The sequence below is a fragment of the Lipomyces japonicus genome (assembly GCF_038497905.1).
Source record: "Lipomyces japonicus strain CBS 7319 unplaced genomic scaffold V1514scaffold_23, whole genome shotgun sequence".
In the NCBI taxonomy this organism is placed as follows: domain Eukaryota; kingdom Fungi; phylum Ascomycota; class Lipomycetes; order Lipomycetales; family Lipomycetaceae; genus Lipomyces; species Lipomyces japonicus.
The window spans coordinates 156,543-173,820 of record NW_027117835.1 but is presented as its reverse complement, the minus strand read 5'-3'; the positions used below and the strand labels follow the sequence as shown (position 1 = coordinate 173,820).

Genomic DNA, 17,278 nt, shown 5'->3' with positions numbered 1-17,278 from the left:
TAATACCAAGGGATGTCTGTCGAGTCAAGTCATCGGTCGACCTTGATTCGAATCTTGCATCTATCCTTGCTTCGAGCCGACACGGCCCGCAGTTCGCATTGTCTTGCCCTGTTACTCCGAACCGCACCGGCCGTGCCTCGCAAGTTAGGTCCGGTCACGACCGTGTTGTTGCCGTTTTGGACCGAAATTTTGGAATGCTTGCAAGTTTATCATGGCCATCAACATCATCATCATGCCGCCGGTCATGCGGTCATGCGCAAGCGGCGGGCCCGCACGCGACGGTTGCTACTCGAATGGATGTTGGTTGCGTTTTCGCACCATTTGAGAGCCAGCGCGAGGGAGATTGCGTCGTCGGAAAGAAAGCAACGAGCACAGGAGTATTTACATTCGTTCCTGTACGCCGCCATTGTCGATCAACGAGTGTCGAACAACAACAATAATAATGACAATAATGATGAAGATGAAGAATTGGATGATGTCAGAGAAATGATTGATCGATTGGAAGAAGTAATTTTGGAATGGCCGTTTAGTGAAGACGTACGGTTGAGAGCATATTTGGCAATGGGATTGCAACGGGTCGGCAGAACGATCGAGGCGGTCAAAGAGTTTGAAACATGTAAAAAACTTGGCTGGACGCCACCTGAGTTTATGATGAGTACAAATGATAAGCAGGATAGTGCGGATGAGCATTCATGGCCAGACATGAGTGAGGACGATCACAATGACAATCAAGAAATGACGTATTAAAAAAAAAAATAAAAAGAAGTAATGTACAATAGATATTACATATTATGCCTTTTTTTTTTGTTTTTTTTTTTTGTTTTCCATCACCACATGAAGCGCTGTGGGATTCCAGGCTCGGAAGGCCATTCGAATGAATGCCCAACAAAGAGTCCGAGCGTGGCAATATTAATCAACACGTACCATGCGATTTCTAGTTTTACCAGCTTGCGAACGCCTTGCTGATGCAGCAAGCACCTCCAAACAAGATACGGCACAATGAAATACCGGCATTCGATTAACGGTGACGGCACGAGAACGGCAGCCGTGGCAAGAGCAAACGCAAACGTCGGCAGGAACGGTGCGGCCCGGAACGATCGCACAAACACGACGTAGGCTGTAAACACGTGCACGGGCACGAGCGCGTACTTGAATGGTGACAGGATGCGGCGGAAAACGTAAAACGTGTAATGCCGATTGTCCGCCAGCAAGAACGGGTGAACCCTTGTCGTGAAATACACGGCCGCAAGGACGGTGCTTAATGCCACAACCAGTCGTCGAGGATGAGAATACAAATCAACCAACGCGGGCAAAAATTGAGGCAACAATATCGGCCAAGCTAGGAAAGTGGCAAAGCCAGAGAAATAGAAAACCTGAGGCACGTGAATGCCGGCCGTGTGATTTGACTTGTCGCCAAACGTGATGCTGCCCTGGTTATAAACCAACACGGCAATGAAAATTATTATTGGTGGTGCGTACGATATCAGCAACCTGGGAAGTCTCCTGACCACGTACTTGCTTATTAGCTGCAAGCTGGCCAGGGCTATCGCGGCAAGAAAGGGCACGACACCGTCGATCCGGTGAACCGGAACGGGTTGAACAAGCGAACCGATTTCCACGGCAAACGCAAACCCAACCCAGATTATGTTTGTTTGCCGTAATGAAATTGATAAAATGCCAATTACGGCCTTGATCAAGCACGACTTGTGCCCATCACTGGCATGATTACTTGACGAGCTCAGTGAAAGCTTGAAAAGCGTGATGGCGAAAATGGTTGACCAAACATCAGTATAATAAAGAAATGAAAAAAAATAAAAAACTGGCATGAGTTGAAGAATAACCGGATCAACATGACGAACATTGCCGTTCGTGCGGCCGATCCGGTGCAAAACTAGCGGCAACATGATTGCCTGACCAAGTAAATTAAAGCTGCGCAAAACATTGACATTGCAACTAGCGAAAATTGTGCATGCATATACTTTGGCAAGCATGTATAAACCTGGAGGAGTAGTAATTTTGCCATCCCATGATGAATAATTGCCGGCACAGTATTGCTGAGTTTGTGGAATGTGGAAAATCTCGTCCTTTTGTGGTCACTGTTGATTAGAAACCGGATCAATTGAGTCACCCCTCAAAAAAAAAAAAAAGATAAAAAAAACACAACAAATAAAAAAAAAAGGTTTACCAGATACGGATCAGGAATTTGCTTGTTTATGTATGCAAATATTGCGGTAGAAGCAACTAGCAGGATACTCGACATGAAGGAAGATGATATGAGAGAAAAAAAAAAAAAAAAAAAATATAGAATTGTTCAATAACGAAGCGCGCGCGCATTCAATGGCATCGCGAGATTAGTTAAGCGTGTGGAAGATGAATGATAAGCAGCAAGCAGAGCTATTTATTATATTGCGACATTTGGACACATAATGTCACTTCAACAATCCCTACAAGAAATCACATCATCATCAGAGTCACAGCATGACAAGATTGGCCGGTTTAAGGATCTGCTGGGCACGTTAAGTTCATTTGATTCGCTAAACGAGTTCGCAACCGCGATTCTGAATGAGGCCGGGTCATTGGGATTGGTCGTGACGCGACCAGTATTATCGGCCTTTATTGCACAAGTTGGCGCTTCAATAGTGCTGGCACAAGAACGCAGAAAACAATTATATTTAAATTTGCTTGAACGGTTGCAACCGGTCCTGGCTTCATATGAGGAGCAAGAAAGCCAAGCCAGGGAGCAACTGGCAAACGTTTACGAGAAGCAAGCCGAGTTCTTGCAAGCCGCGTCGACACTGTTTGGCATCAAGCTTGAATCCGGACAACGAGTGATTTCGGATGAGTTTAGAGTACGGATTAATGTTCGCATATTGCGAAACTTGCTGGAAGATATCGAGGACGCAACTGGCTATTACGATGACGGCGCTGCCGAAGCCAAGGACAGGGAAATGACTACTGCTGAGCGAATGGTTCATGCCGACGTGATTATCAACCGGGCTGCCATGTTAGTGGCAGGACCTGCCGCGTCGAACGAGATGAAGATCCAATTCAAGTTATCACAAGCCAGGGTATCCGAAGTCAACCAGAAATATCTTGATGCGGCGGTTAAATATTTTGACCTGGCCCGGTTAGATCACGACCAAATCGATGCCGAATCTCGCTTGATGTGCCTGTCCGCTGCCGTATCGTGCACGTTACTGGCACCTTCCGGCCCGGCCAGGGCTCGCATGGTGGCATCGTTAATCAAGGACGAACGAGTCAAGGACGCGGACGGACCGATGCCGGCCGAACATGCCATGTTGCAAATGTTGTTTTATGATAACCTGTTGCCGTCCAAAACCGTGACCACGTACGTTGAAACCGCGCGACGCAAGATCCCGCGGTTGCACTTGCGGAAAAAGATTGATTCTGGCAAGGAATGGACGTTAGATCAAGCAGTCACGGAACATAACCTTGTGGCGTCATCGAAACTATACGAAAATATTTCGCGGCATGAATTAGCTGCCGTGTTAAATTTGCAATCTGCCGACGAGGCCGAGCGATACGCTGCCCGCATGATTCAGCAACGAAGACTGCGGGCCGTCATTGATAGGGTGGATGGAATTATATATTTTAACCTGGGCAAAAAAGATGAACAACTGCGTCGATGGGATGATGTGATTTTGGGAGTTTGCTTGCAAGTGGAAGACGTGGTTGGCTTGATCCAAAAACAGCACCCAGAATTAATTAATTGAATTTTATTTTAAATTTTTTATTTTTTCCGTAATTGCCCAAATAAATGAACACCAAGATCAACAACAAATAAAATAAGAAAAAAAAAAAGAAAGAAAGCGGTTAAGAAGCTAAAGTTTGAAGAAATAAAGAACGATCGCCTTCAATAGCCCAAGGGTTGGACCGGGTCATGCCGCAGCCTCTGCAATCGATATATGATAGAGGCAACGTTGGCATGTTGACGATTCGGGAAACAACATCTTTATTGATCCACACCAAATTTCTTAATTTAAGCGATCGTAACTCGGTTAATTCAAGCAACGCAGCAACAAGTTCGCGATGCGAGTAAACCTGAGTAGTTTCGTCTTCATGCCATGTGTACGACTTTGGCACGTCGGATACGAAAAGCAAAGAAGAAAACGCTGTTGGCACGTATTTTTTGGACGTGACGAGATAATCTGCGGCAAGAGGAAGGTATGAAAGATTGATGTGTTGCAGATGAGGGCAGGCACGAACAACGTGAATGACTGCGCCGATCGGAATGTCTCTTGAAAGAGCGTATTGCTTGAGAAGTGGTGATTGAAGAGGGTGAAGTGGCGGTGGTTCAGATGAATAAGAAGAAGAAGAAAGCGAAGATAAAGACGAAGACGAAGACGTGGTGGAGGCGGGTGAAAGCGAGATCGAGGAAGACGACGACAACGACGACGACGGTGAAGGTAACGACACGCCAGGGTAGGTTCGAGTTGCAAACGAGGCATTATTGCGATACAGATTCTTACGAGGGACCAGATGTTTCTGTTGAAGCTTGTAAGTCGACTTGCGCGTCCAATACAGCGGTTCCGATCGATATTTCCAATCTCTCCAACCAGCCAGAATGTACGATCCTCGAAAGCCGGAATCAATCGACGACAGGTCAAGATCGCGCACGTAAGATGCAAGCGTGGAATCGTGAGAAATGACGGAAACAAATTGAGCAAACCGATAAGTAGAGAAAAAAGACGGAGATTGGTATAGATAAACATAGGCAGCACATGCCATTGATTTTGAAGTTTGCACGAGGGCCAGAAGTGATGATTGAGGAAGGAACGAGCAAATTTGGTCCACGACCTCGAGCGGTAATGATGCAAGTGAAGGAGCCAACTTGCGCTTGCGTGAATACGACAAGTTGGATGAGCGGGATCTGAACGAGCAGATGGAAGCTGCCGACGACATTATCGGCGCCGGCGACGACGGCGGAAGAACTGATTGGGGTGAAACTTTGGTACTGGAATTTTTCTGCCGTTGCTGCCATTGCTGCTGGTGGTACATTTCGTTGTGCTTGGGATGAGGCCCACCCCTACCACCACCATCATCATTATCACCACCATGAACGCCGTGGTCGTCGCCATCATCGCCATCGTCGCCATCGTCGTCACCACGTTCAGACTCAAACAGCGAACGATAAATCAAATGCTGAGGAGAAGGCACCGTCGCCGTTTTAGACTCAATTTCAAACGGCTCGCTTTCGCCAAACAAGTTGTAGAACGCAGCACGCTGGTTGAGCGACAGGTGTCTCGGGCTGGGGAGCACGACGTCAGGCCGCGATGCGTAAGTGGTAGTGGAGTGCCTGCGCTCGTAGAACTGCAGCGCGTTCGAGCGGGCTGAGAGTACCAACGGCGAACTAAGCGTGCTGCTTCTCTTTCTGGGCATTATTTTGCAGAGACGTGAGGAGTCGATGTTCTGGTTGTTCTGGTTGTTCTGGTTGTTCTGGTTGTTCTGGTTGTGCTGTTGTCCGGTTCAGCTACGCCCCCTTATGTAAGCAGCCGCACGGGGCCGCATTTAGACCGTGCCCTTACCCCGGACCCCTTTTTTTTTGTGCGTTCGATCCGGGGCAGGCAAGTATGTGCTCGTGCGACACCGAGTGCTATATAAAGACCCGGTCGGTCCCACCCTCGTCCAAATGTGTCACGGCCTGTTGTCATGCTGTTCAGGCATTCTCGGTCGAGCAAGCCCAGGCACGTTCACGACGTAGACGACGACATGAACGATTCCGCTGCTGCGTGGGCATCCGCGGACCCGATCCCAATGTCGACTGCGCTGCTGTTTATTGCGCCGGCCACGGCCGAGCTCAAGCGGCGTGCCGTGCTTGAGCCGCTGGTGCTGTTGCCGGCAAGGCCGTCGTTCGACTTGCAGGAGGCAAAGTCGCTCCTGCACGCGTTCCTGGCCTGTCCACAGGCTGGTGGCCCGGCCGCCATCTCGCTCGCCAGCGTGCATGCCATCATGTCTGCGCTCAAGTGGATCTGGGCCCGCATTCCGGCCGGCATCGTGTCCTGGGACGTTTACGATCTTTTCAAAGCCGGCGAACAAGGTGAGTCAAGCAATTCCAACTCATCTTTTTTAAACTTGTTGGAGCTAACAATTTTGAAAAGACGCAGGCTTGGATCCGTCCGCGTTTGATACCCTGATCCCGATCCTTTGCGATCCCGACCGTGCTCAGGTCATTTCTCTCTTTTTTGACCTGCTGTCAACCATAGCTGCTCACTGGAAATCGACCGGCATGTCGGGCCGCAAGTTGGCCAAGATTGCTGCCTGGTGGGCGTTCCCGGTCGACTCAAGCAACACGGCTGATTCAAACGCCTCGTTTTCGAACGCGTACAAGGCATGGACAAGGGCGTCCGATGCATCGTGCCATCTTTTCTTTGCCTACCTTCGAGCTAAGCAATGCTCTGCACATCCTCAGTCGACGATTTCTCCGCTGCCGCTCGCTCTCTCGTCGTTGTTACAGTCAAGCTCATACCCGCCAAAACGGCAACACTCGTCCACGCAACAGTCGCTCATCTTGTCCTCATCCGTCACTTTTGATTCTTCATCTCCTTATCATATTCTGTCTTATTTCCACGGCCTGGCCAGCCACGTCGCGGTTACTCCTATACTTTCGAACCAGAAATCACTAAGCGACTTTATCTCTTCTAAAAACTCGTTGGATTCGGATCTTCAGTCATTTATTTCAAAAGAATGTTACAACACGATTACCGAACTGTCTGGTATTCATCCAAATCAAACCCAACACAAAGATTTTTGGTCATTTTTCCGTGATGCTGGCTTCGATTCGCTTTCGTCTTTTTCCTCTCCTCCTCCTCCTCCACCACCACTACCGCCGCAGCAGCATGTGCCTGTCGTGTTTGCAAGCTCAGATGATGCCACAGCATTGCCCGCACCTCCTCTTGCCGTATCCCATCTTGCCCTGGAAGATTCGTTTTGGTGGGCTTGGATAATAGCTCACGGGCCCGAAGAAACCGCAGAAAGAAAGTCAGTGTTTGCATCATCTGTAGTGATTGAGGTCTCCAATATCTCGACCGGTAACCGACTTGTCGTTCTAGAACTCCGTCGGTTTTCTGGTCTTCATCTCGCGCGCAAACGGTCGTCACAATCGTCACACTCACGCACGCTCCGCAGACTGGCATCGAGGTCATTTGGCGTACGGTCCCGTCCCAATCTTGCCGTAGCTGCAGCCGTTACTGCTGCGTCATCATCTGGTACAATCAAACTTCGAGACAGGCCGTCGCTGTTGTCGTTATACCGCGAGTACCAAGCCGGCTTGGCCAGTTGTCACGATAACGGCAATGGCGCAACTATTGCCACCATCATGGCATCTCCACCTGAATCACCAGCGCATAAAATCCACGCCGTTGCCACTGCTGCGTCGGACATGCGCCTGCGTGCTCAACATGAGCAGCAACGTGAGTTAATTGGTTTAGCAACTAGTAAAGAATTAGAGGTGGAACCAAACCGGTTTTCTGCAGTCATTGAAGTCGAAGACGAAGTTTCGCTTGCGTTGGAATGGGCTGCTGCTGAAGCAGCGGCTGAACCACTGAATGTGAATTCATCAAGTTCTTCAGATGAGTCTTCTGATTTCGACAACTATCTTTCCTCGTTTAAGACGCCGCCTTCAAGCCCCGAGCATACGCCGCATGTTAAAAATGTACCTGTAATGCCAGTAGAGGAAATGCAGACACGCCCGACTCAACAAATTGTGCAAACTGCTCGACCGAAGAGTATCCGCCGAGTGTTTTCAAGATTGATTAGACGGAAGCTGCAGCCGTCAATCGAGCGCTTGCCTGAACATGTTCCGGTATTGAAATCAAAAATACGGCGTGAATTGGAGACTAAACATGCTCATCCGGTTGAACCAATCACGCCGCCGAGACAGATCACGTCTGGAGTTGCCAATTCAACCAATTCAAATGGCAGTCAAATTTTTGAAGAAACAGGAATTGCAATCACTTTGTCCAACCATGCAGAATCCGAACCTGAGATTGAGCAAGACCATGAGCCAAGGTCGGTGCGTAAACCAGAACGAAAACCGGGCTTGGGATATCAAAATCAGCAGAGGGAATCAGGATATAGAATACAATCGAACAAATCACAGCGACCTGATCTCCGTCGTCAGAATTCCATGATTCAGCCAATATTTGCTCAACCGCGTCCTAATCCTGCTGGAAAGCGGCCATCACAGCCGCCATACAACATTTCCGACCATAGACCAAATCACGGATTGAAACCCGAACCAGGCAGTTCAGTACGTGGCAGATGGGCAGTCATTGCGGCAGAATCAAGAAGAAGATCTGTATTGGCCAATCATGCTAACCAAACGTAGACTTTTGTTTCCTTCAAATTAAAACGGCACGCGCCGAGCGATATAAAAAATATTGAAACCAACGTCATTCTTTTGTATTGTCACTCTTTCATCTTTTTCATGTTTTGAATACTGTCCACTCGTTTAGTTTATCTCTCTAGCTGATAATGTGTTAATTTAATGTGTCGCAATCTTTTTAGACCAGGTTTGCCGATGAGCATCCTGCGAACCCCTGAAAAATTTATAGAAAGTTTAAAATTTTTGTATATACGCATCGCATCGTATGACAATCAGACGAATTTTATAAAAGCAAAAGCACCAGTGTTTATTACCACTGCTTGCTTTGTATATTTTTGCATATAGCACGTATTTTTTTTTAAGCATGACTGCTGTACCTGGATTACACAAACGTACTCGATCAGTGTCTCCGGCATCCTCCGTGGCGTCATCCAAACGAAGCCTGGCCGGCAGCCGTCACGGCACCGGCCCGCGTTCATGTTTCGCTAAAGGCTTGTTTGCAAAAGCAGGACAATATCGAATTCAACATGCCGAATCTGGTCCTTATAAGCATTGCGTGATTAATAATTTGGTTAACGACAAGTTGTTACGACGCGTGCGCCGAGAAATCATGACCTCGTTACATTTCACTCCCAAGGAGACTGACATTTACAAGTTACATCAAACCGGTGACCTGGCCAACCTGTCTGGACTCAAATCATCAAACGATCGTGCAAAGTTAGCTGGTCTTACCCGATTACGCGACGGATTGTATTCGCCTGATTTTCGAGCGTTTGTGGAAAAAATTGCTGACTGTGGCCCGTTGTCGGGTCAAAAGCAAGACATGAGCATTAACTGTTACGTTAAAGGTTCGCATTTGTTGACTCATGACGACGTCATTGGCAGTCGTCGCGTGTCATATATTTTATACTTGCCCGATCCGGACGATGCCGATGCGTCCGGTCATAGTAAAGATGATGATGCTCATGCCGGCGGGACCGGATGGGATCCCAAATGGGGTGGCGGCTTACGATTGTACGATATTGCGGAGAAAAATGTGCCGTATGCTGATTTTGAAAAGGTCATTCCGCCAGCATGGAATCAGTTGGCGTTCTTTGTCGTGCAACCTGCCGTATCGTTTCATGACGTGGAAGAGGTCTACGTCGATAACAAGCCAAGATTGGCAATCTCAGGATGGTTTCATTTGCCACAACCAGGCGAGCAAGGCTACGTGAAAGGATTGCAGGAAAAACTTAATCTGGAATCATCTCGTGCTCAATTGGCTGGCCAGGCTGCTGCTGAAGCTGCCGGATTAGGCGAGGCGCCTGCGTCGGTTTTGAACCCGGTCGAGCAGGAACCTGATGTCAATGGCAACGGTGATGTTGATGATGACACAGAGTTGAAAAATTTTTTGCATGAAAGCTTGCTCGATGCTGATGTGGTGAGCAAGTTGAGAGATCGGTTTGTGGAGGATTCATTGCTTGAGATTGGCGACTTGTTGAATCTTGAATTTGCCAAAAGATTAAAAGATTACGTTGAAACTCAGGACAAGGTTGACGCGGCTACGGTGGCTCAAGTAAGCGACAAGTTGCCAGGATGGTCAGTTTCGCAACCGCCACATAAGCATCGATATTTATACCTCAACCACGGACACGATCATGACGACGAGCAACATGATCCAGTGACCGAGTTGCGAAATTTTATAGCGTCGGGTCCGTTCCGGCGATGGCTGGCTGCCGTGTCCGGATTGGACGCGCCGCCAACTCACCAGCGCGTGCTGGCCCGCCGGTTCAGGCCCGGTCAAGATTACACGTTGGCCACGGCGTCGTTAAACGAGGAAGCTGAAGGCAATTTGGAAATTACGTTGAACTTGACGCCCACGTCCGGATGGGATGACGGTGAATTGGGCGGGTACGAATTACTCATGGATGGCAATGCGGAGGAAGATCATAACGGCAAGGATCGCGAAGGTGAAGATGGTCATGATCCAGCAGTGTACTTATCGTCATCGCATGCCAAACGCAAGAAAGAACTGGCAGCGCTGAGGGCGGAATTGTCGTCCAAGCCTGCGCAACAGGACGATAATGATCATGGCGATTCGTCTGCGTCGTCATCGGATGATGATGATGACGATGACGAACAAGGCTCTGGCGTGGAGGATGAGGATTCATCAGTGTTACATACGAGCCAGGCCAGTTGGAACTTACTCACGATCGTGTTTCGGGACAAAGGCGTGCTGAAGTTTGTCAAGTACGTGAGCCAGAACGCGCCCGGCTCGCGATGGGATATTACCGCCGAATATAAATAAGTATGTAAAAAAAAAGAATTCGGTAATTACCATAACTATAATGTTTTAAGTACTTGTATCTATAAAAGTTGTTTTTGGCTTGTCAATTTATAGACGGTTAACCGCAAGTTGGATCTTGTGTAAGCATGACGACACACTAAGCCTTGCAGATCTTTGCCGTGGAAATGAGGAATCAATAAATTCAACGAAAAGGAGCGTTTTTTAAATCTTCTTTTTTTTTATTTTTGTTTTCAAATAGTCAAGAAATAATTAATACAAAACATGAAGGCAATTGCAGTGTTTAAACAGGTTGGCAAAGCGGTCATTGTTCGCACGACCGCTACTGGTTCACCAATGTCCAAGACGACGATGACGACGGCAAGGTTGCAGTCATCACGGCAGGCAAATACTGCATGCAGCGGGCAAGTATCGCGATTTTCAAACGTATGCTTTACAAAAAAATAAGCATGAACATTAAAAACAAAAAAAAAAAAAAAAAGAGTAATTTTAAATTAATCATATAGTATGTGAATGTGTGCATGCCAGTGCAAGATCCGCCACCGCCGCAACCGACCGAGTCAGAGGAAGACACAAAAGCGGACAGGGGAGCGTACGGTGAATTATTGCATGATCAAATTCGTCATGATTATCCGCCACCGGAGCCGACCGAATCGGAAGAGATCGTGAATAGTGAATATGAAGCCGAACGGCAGAAACATGAAATCCGGCACGACCACGACGACTACAAAGACAGCGTGGCCGGCAAGAGAAGGCAAAATCGCAAGACAAAATAAACCATGACTGTACTTTTTTTTTTTTTTAATTGTATGTGAATGTGAATGCCCCGCATGGGACGTGTTTGTGCCTTGAAGACGATGGGTCACCAATGAATGTTCATTTTGCCTTCTTAAAAAGAAGAAAACCATTTCTCATTGTTTTTTTAATTGACGGGATTATTACATTGTAAAATCATATCCGATCACCAACTTCAAGACCGGCGGCCTTGAGCCTTTGCAACACGAGCCTGGCATCATCCTCTACGCGAGCGATCGCTTGCTTAAACTTGTCACTATCGGCATCATTATCAAGATCAATATTTTTTTGCCTGCTGGCTAGCAGTCGTTGAATTGCGACCACTTTTCTGGCCTTGTTTAGTAACACTGTGTCGTCATCTTGCTCGTCTTGTTCTTCTTGTTCTTCTTGGTCGTCGTCGCCGCCGCCGCTGCTGGCACGGCCCTCGGTCTTGGGGATTTGTAACACCGCGCGAGAGTTTTCAAGTAAAAACAGACCGGACAAATCTGATATCAATTGGGCCACTGTGATCTGACTGTTATTGCTCATGCTGAAGCGGTTTGAATGTATAAAAATGCCTTGCAAACTCGAAGATTCAAAATAGTAGCAGTGCTGACAGTGACAATCCTGGGGGCTTAAACACCCATTCGATAAGCTAAAGTAGCATTGGTGCATGCATCCCCAGAACAGTCCAAATAGTTCATTTGAGCTGACCGTTTTCGGTCGAAGCTTAAATATGAAAAAAGGTCCTTTTCAAAAAAAAAACAGCCCAACACGTTCTGCACTTTTGGTTTAATTCTTTTTTTTTGTTTTTTTTTGTTTTACCGCTGGTCTTCTTTGGTAAAAAAAAAAAGAGAATTAATAAAAATAGGGATTGTAAAAAGGGACAAGGTGATTGATCATGTTGGCTAGAAAATCAAAGACGTCAGTTGCAACGCTTGCCCGGCGATATTCAGGTATGACTTGATTAAAATCTGTGTTTTTTCCCCCTTCTTCTTCCTACTTTGCTCTTCCGTATTTATGGTACCGGTTAAGACGAATGCTGCCTTTATTTTATTTTATTTTTTTTTTTACGGGAATTTTTTTTGAGCTCACGTTTTGTAAACCAACAGTGGCTTCCCGGGGCATCCGCATGGCGCCTTCACCGCGAGATCCGGCCTTGACCGCCATGCTTGTCATTGCCATGCCTCATTTTCGACACAGTTATTCGACAGAGACTTCGCATGTTGGTTCGACTGCATCGCCACCTCCGCCGCCGCCTTCACGTGCATCCAAACGTCCTTCGTCTACGTCCACGTCCAAACCCTCGTCATCATCACCATCCTCCTCGTCGTCGCAGTCGCAGTCGCCCTTGTTGCAGTCAGAGGACAGCTTAACAAAAGAACTTGATGATGCAAAGAAGCAGGCTGAGAATAGTGCAGATCAAGCAGCAAAGAACGTGGAAGCCGTGACGGAAGCCATCGTGGGCGAGGACAAGGCCCTGGAACCAGCCACGAAGGCCACGACTTTAAGTGACGTAATCAAAAAAGAGCACGATTCCACAACCATATGGCAAAAGATTAAGGCCGGAGTTTTACATTTTTGGGACGGCACCAAGCTACTTGGCGTTGAGATCAAGATCTCGACCAAGTTGGCGGTCAAGATGGCTGCTGGTTATGAACTCACGCGACGGGAGAGCAGGCAGCTCAAGCGAACAACAGAGGACTTGGTTCGACTTGTACCTTTTTCCATGTTTGTGATTGTACCGTTTGCCGAATTACTGTTACCGATCGCGTTAAAATTGTTCCCAAACTTGTTACCTTCTACATATGAAGGTGCATCCGAAAAGGAGAAAAGGGTAAAGAACTTGCGCAAGACCAGGAAAGAAGTGTCAGAATTTTTAAGAAACACGGTTAAGGAAAGCGGGTTGAGGTTACCTCAGACTTCGAATAACGCGCAACGGGAATTGTTTGCCAATTTTTTCCGCAAGGTTCGCAGTTCCGGCGAGTCACCGAGCCGGGATGAGCTATTAAGCGTTTGCAGATTATTTAAGGATGACATTGTGCTTGATAACTTGTCCCGCCCGCAATTGGTAGCCATGGCAAAGTACATGAACCTGCCCACGTTCGGCACCGACCTCGTGTTGCGGTACCAGATCCGGCATCGCATGCGGCAAACCAAGCGGGACGATCGCGCGATTGATTATGAAGGCGTGGAATCATTATCCGTGCCCGAATTGCAAGCCGCCTGTCAGTCACGCGGCATCACGACTCACGGCGTGTCGCCTGGCAGGTTGCGTGATGATTTGCATACCTGGCTCGAGTTGCGGTTGCGGCAAAACGTGCCTTCCACGTTGCTCGTGTTATCGGCCGCGTACACGTACGGGCAAAATTCGGAAGATTCTCATGATGCCGCGTTGCTGGCCGTGTTAAGTTCGATTCCGGATGAATTATTTCATGAGGCCGAGTTGGAAGTTCATCATGCTGAGGGCACGGCCACAAACAAGCAACGGTTGGAAGTCGTGAAGGAGCAAGAAGAATTGATCAAGGATGAAAACCTTCAAGTTGAAAAATCTGGCAAGGTGGTCAAGGATAATGTCTCGGTTGATGATGATGAAACCACAAGGACGATAAAGCAATCATCCGATTCAACAGGATCAGATAATCAAGAGGCTATAGAAAATAGTGAATCAAAGGACGAAAACAAATAGACTTGGCAACAAGGAAGTGCATCACATCAGGCAAGTGAATCCCAACAACCAAAAAAAAATAACTTGTGTTTATGTTATTATTTCAGCTTCATGGATTAAAAAAAATTTTTTTTTTTACCCCAATTTGTATATATATTAAATATTATATGACAACAAAAAATAATAACCTTCAAATGCTAGAAAGTGATGCCAAAGCAGCCTTGGTTTAAATGCAACAACAAAAAAAAACCCCTTTACAAAGATGTATATATGAAATTATGGAAAAAAAGAAAACCAACCACCACTCCAAAAAAGAAAATTAAAAAAAAAATAAAAATAAAAAAAAGAAACAACTAAAAAAATTTCTAATCCGATCGTTTCGTTACATCATTCACACTGCTAACTTCAGTCTCAACACTGTCGTCATCATTATCAAAAGATTGTTCTGCCCATGTGCCGGGAGAATCATACACGCATTCGTCCAATGCTTGCAACGCGGCTTCGATGGTTGCAAAATAAGCTGGCGCGTGACCGTTATATGACATTGCAGAATCTAATCCTGCCAATTTAAACAATTTTGCAATCTCAGGCTTGGTCGGCACGCGGGCAAACAACACATGCTTGCCCTTTTCCGAATACGTGGCCACGATGGACAGCAATATTCGCACCGCGGTCGTGTCGCAATCAGTCATGCCAGCCATGTCGAACACGATGTTTTGGTCATCCCGTACTGCTGGTAATGACGGATGCGTTTTCATGGTGCCGTACCGTTGCAATCTTCTGATCCGATTTTCCAAATCGGACGTGTTGGCAAACGTGAGCGCTTCCGGCACATGAATCAGTAACACACCGGGCAGGTGTTCCAGTTTTTCTAATTCCGATGCCGGCGTGTCATGTGACGGATCATCAGCCTTGCGAAACGTGGACGCCGTGCCGGGCACGCGTGCCAAAACTTGAATCTTGGCCTTGGACGTGTGCTTCAAGATTTGAATTACGGAAATGGCCAGGCCGATCGTGACTCCGGTTTGCAACGATGTGCCGAGTGTGAAACCAATAACGACCAAAAACATGGCAAGGTCACCCCATGCTCTCATTTTGCAATACCACATGAAATCACTAGGCGCGTCTTCCAACAGTGCAGCACAGATGAGGCCGAGCACGGCGGCCAGCACCGGCCGGGGCAGATAATAAATCAGGGATAACATGCCAAACGTGACAATGATTGTGCTAAACGCAAACACGATCGATGCCAGTTGCGTGCGGGCACCAAAAAGCTTGTGCGATTTTGTCCGCCCGTAGCCACCAATCACGGGCACGGCATACATGAACGCGGCCAGCAAGTTCGCCGCACCCAGGGCTACCAGTTCCCTGTTGGATGAGATAGCAGGACTTTTGGGTGGCGCCAACGTTGGATCAGTCGGAGGATCGGGAAAAATGTTTTTGGCAATCACGGCGGATGAATAAAACCCAAGCAGTCCAATGATAAGCGCAGAGGGCAAGATTTCACGAAACATGATAAACGTCGATTTTGTTAACGGCGACATCATTTCAATCTTGGGACGGTCAATCTGGCCCACGATTTCCATGCCTTTCATGTTCCATTGTTGCTTGTACGTGATCACGATCGAGAAAATCACGATGAGCAAAATATCGGGAAAATAAAGCAAGAATTTGAATTTTTTGCCGTAGCGAGCGCGCACGAACCGCATGAGCATGATGAGGCCAAATGCAACCAAGAAAACTCCGGTAGATAATGCATGAGCTCGTGGCAAGTGAGACAAAATAAATCCAAGCTTGACAGCAGCCGATCCGGTAGACGCGCCGGTTGCGGCCGCCATGGCAGATAATCCGAGCCCTTGGATTAAGGTGTCCATGGTGAGCACGACGCCGACGGAGGCAATAAATCCGCGCAGTAACGACGTTGACAAAACCGAGTCAAGAAATCCAAGCCGCAAGAACCCCATGACGAGGTATAGAACTGCTGACACGAGTGATATCAGAGCCACGTAGATGATTGCGCGTTGCTCGGCTTCGTATTCAGACGCACCGTCAGCGTACATGAAAGGTACGACCGCCTGGCCGACCATGACGGCCATGGCTGGCTCCGGCCCAACTACCATGATGGGCACCGTGCCCATTAAGCTGTACACAAGTTGCGGGAACGCAAACCCAAACAGGCCGTACCGTTCTGGGACGTGGCACAGCGTACGCGCATACGACAGTGACAGCGGAATGTTGAATGATGCCGTGGTCAGGCCGGCAATAATGTCCCCAGCTAATGCGGCCTTGATTGGGTATTCCGGAAGCCAGGTAAGGATGGGGAAGTAGTATTTTGCATAGTATCGAGATTTTGCCATGAATCGGTCGGACTTGGATGGTGAATTGAGCTTTTCGTCCATAATGAAGGACGAATCTGTATTGTTGCTGTTATTGTGGATTGCGGCACCTGCAGCATTGGAGTCTGATGATGTCGTGGTTGTGGTGGCAGAGGACATACAGGCGCCGTAAGATGGCCGCCGTCGCCTGTGACGCGGTGCGCCCAAGATTGTAGATGAGTCTGACACGGGTGACTGGTCTAGTCGGGTGTACTGATGATTATGGTTATGATGAGAAATATGATCATCATCGCCGTCAATGTCGTGACGGCGACCGGCGGTGACAAACGACGACAGGCGAGCACGGAAGCCATCCAGGAACGACGCGGTCGATCGGACCGACATGACCGCGGCAGAGTCGTCGTCGTAGTAATAATCTGGAGGACGACCACGAGCGTCTTCGTCCGGCATTATTGAAACCAAAGCCGTGCGCTGCTTTTTTTCTCTCTCTTCTTTTTTTTATAAGAAAAACTCGAGTTGGGTTGAGTTAAATGAAGATGTATACGTGTGCTGGGCAAAAAAAAAAAAAAAAAATACGTGGAGCCTGGTGCTTTCCTGGGGCGGAGGCCGGCGGGCATTTTTTACAGTTGTAACTTTATATACCAGTCTGGGCCGGCGACTGGCTTTATCAGACTGATACGGCGCTACATCATTGTCCGCCAATGTAATATACATAAATAAACAAAAAACCCAGCCACGGCCCAACAAGAATGCAGCACTCGTGTTGAAATGGCCAAGGGGAAACGGCCCGGGTTGATGTCTGTGGAACTTTTCAACTGCTTCAATTTCCAACTCGTTCTTATCCGTGTCGCACAAACCGTTATCGACGTCGT

General features: G+C 47.7%; 8 protein-coding genes across 8 annotated transcripts; 5 read left to right on the top strand and 3 right to left on the bottom strand.

Moving 5' to 3' along the window:
- Positions 1 to 12: 12 nt before the first annotated feature.
- On the top strand, positions 13 to 747 carry V1514DRAFT_320469 (uncharacterized protein; the record flags this gene model as incomplete). The annotated part of the gene is made up of 1 exon (XM_066925999.1): positions 13 to 747. One exon carries the CDS (start codon positions 13 to 15, stop codon positions 745 to 747), a length of 735 nt encoding a protein of 244 aa, XP_066782977.1.
- Positions 717 to 2,294, bottom strand: V1514DRAFT_332191 (alpha-2-glucosyltransferase Alg10). The gene is made up of 2 exons (XM_066927814.1): positions 2,186 to 2,294; positions 717 to 2,084 (listed from the first exon to the last, which is right to left on the bottom strand). Exons 1-2 carry the CDS (start codon positions 2,258 to 2,260, stop codon positions 828 to 830), a joined length of 1,332 nt encoding a protein of 443 aa, XP_066782976.1. The 5' UTR covers positions 2,261 to 2,294; the 3' UTR covers positions 717 to 827.
- On the top strand, positions 2,281 to 3,752 carry V1514DRAFT_352713 (uncharacterized protein). Its single transcript, XM_066929507.1, has one exon. The coding sequence runs from the start codon at positions 2,427 to 2,429 to the stop codon at positions 3,732 to 3,734; it is 1,308 nt and encodes a 435-aa protein (XP_066782975.1). The 5' UTR covers positions 2,281 to 2,426; the 3' UTR covers positions 3,735 to 3,752.
- On the bottom strand, positions 3,747 to 5,760 carry V1514DRAFT_332190 (uncharacterized protein). Its single transcript, XM_066927813.1, has one exon. The coding sequence runs from the start codon at positions 5,398 to 5,400 to the stop codon at positions 3,835 to 3,837; it is 1,566 nt and encodes a 521-aa protein (XP_066782974.1). The 5' UTR covers positions 5,401 to 5,760; the 3' UTR covers positions 3,747 to 3,834.
- Positions 5,604 to 8,577, top strand: V1514DRAFT_332188 (uncharacterized protein). Its single transcript, XM_066927812.1, has 2 exons — positions 5,604 to 6,058; positions 6,120 to 8,577. The coding sequence occupies exons 1-2, from the start codon at positions 5,671 to 5,673 to the stop codon at positions 8,345 to 8,347; spliced, it is 2,616 nt and encodes an 871-aa protein (XP_066782973.1). The 5' UTR covers positions 5,604 to 5,670; the 3' UTR covers positions 8,348 to 8,577.
- A 25-nt stretch (positions 8,578 to 8,602) lies between these two features.
- On the top strand, positions 8,603 to 10,890 carry V1514DRAFT_89733 (Oxoglutarate and iron-dependent oxygenase degradation C-term-domain-containing protein). The gene has a single exon (XM_066930175.1). It carries the CDS (start codon positions 8,709 to 8,711, stop codon positions 10,629 to 10,631), a length of 1,923 nt encoding a protein of 640 aa, XP_066782972.1. The 5' UTR covers positions 8,603 to 8,708; the 3' UTR covers positions 10,632 to 10,890.
- Positions 10,891 to 12,177: 1,287 nt separating this feature from the next.
- On the top strand, positions 12,178 to 14,271 carry V1514DRAFT_332182 (LETM1-like protein-domain-containing protein). The gene has a single exon (XM_066927811.1). It carries the CDS (start codon positions 12,442 to 12,444, stop codon positions 14,089 to 14,091), a length of 1,650 nt encoding a protein of 549 aa, XP_066782971.1. The 5' UTR covers positions 12,178 to 12,441; the 3' UTR covers positions 14,092 to 14,271.
- On the bottom strand, positions 14,200 to 17,162 carry V1514DRAFT_332180 (sulfate transporter family-domain-containing protein). Its single transcript, XM_066927810.1, has one exon. The coding sequence runs from the start codon at positions 16,854 to 16,856 to the stop codon at positions 14,436 to 14,438; it is 2,421 nt and encodes an 806-aa protein (XP_066782970.1). The 5' UTR covers positions 16,857 to 17,162; the 3' UTR covers positions 14,200 to 14,435.
- Positions 17,163 to 17,278: the final 116 nt, after the last annotated feature.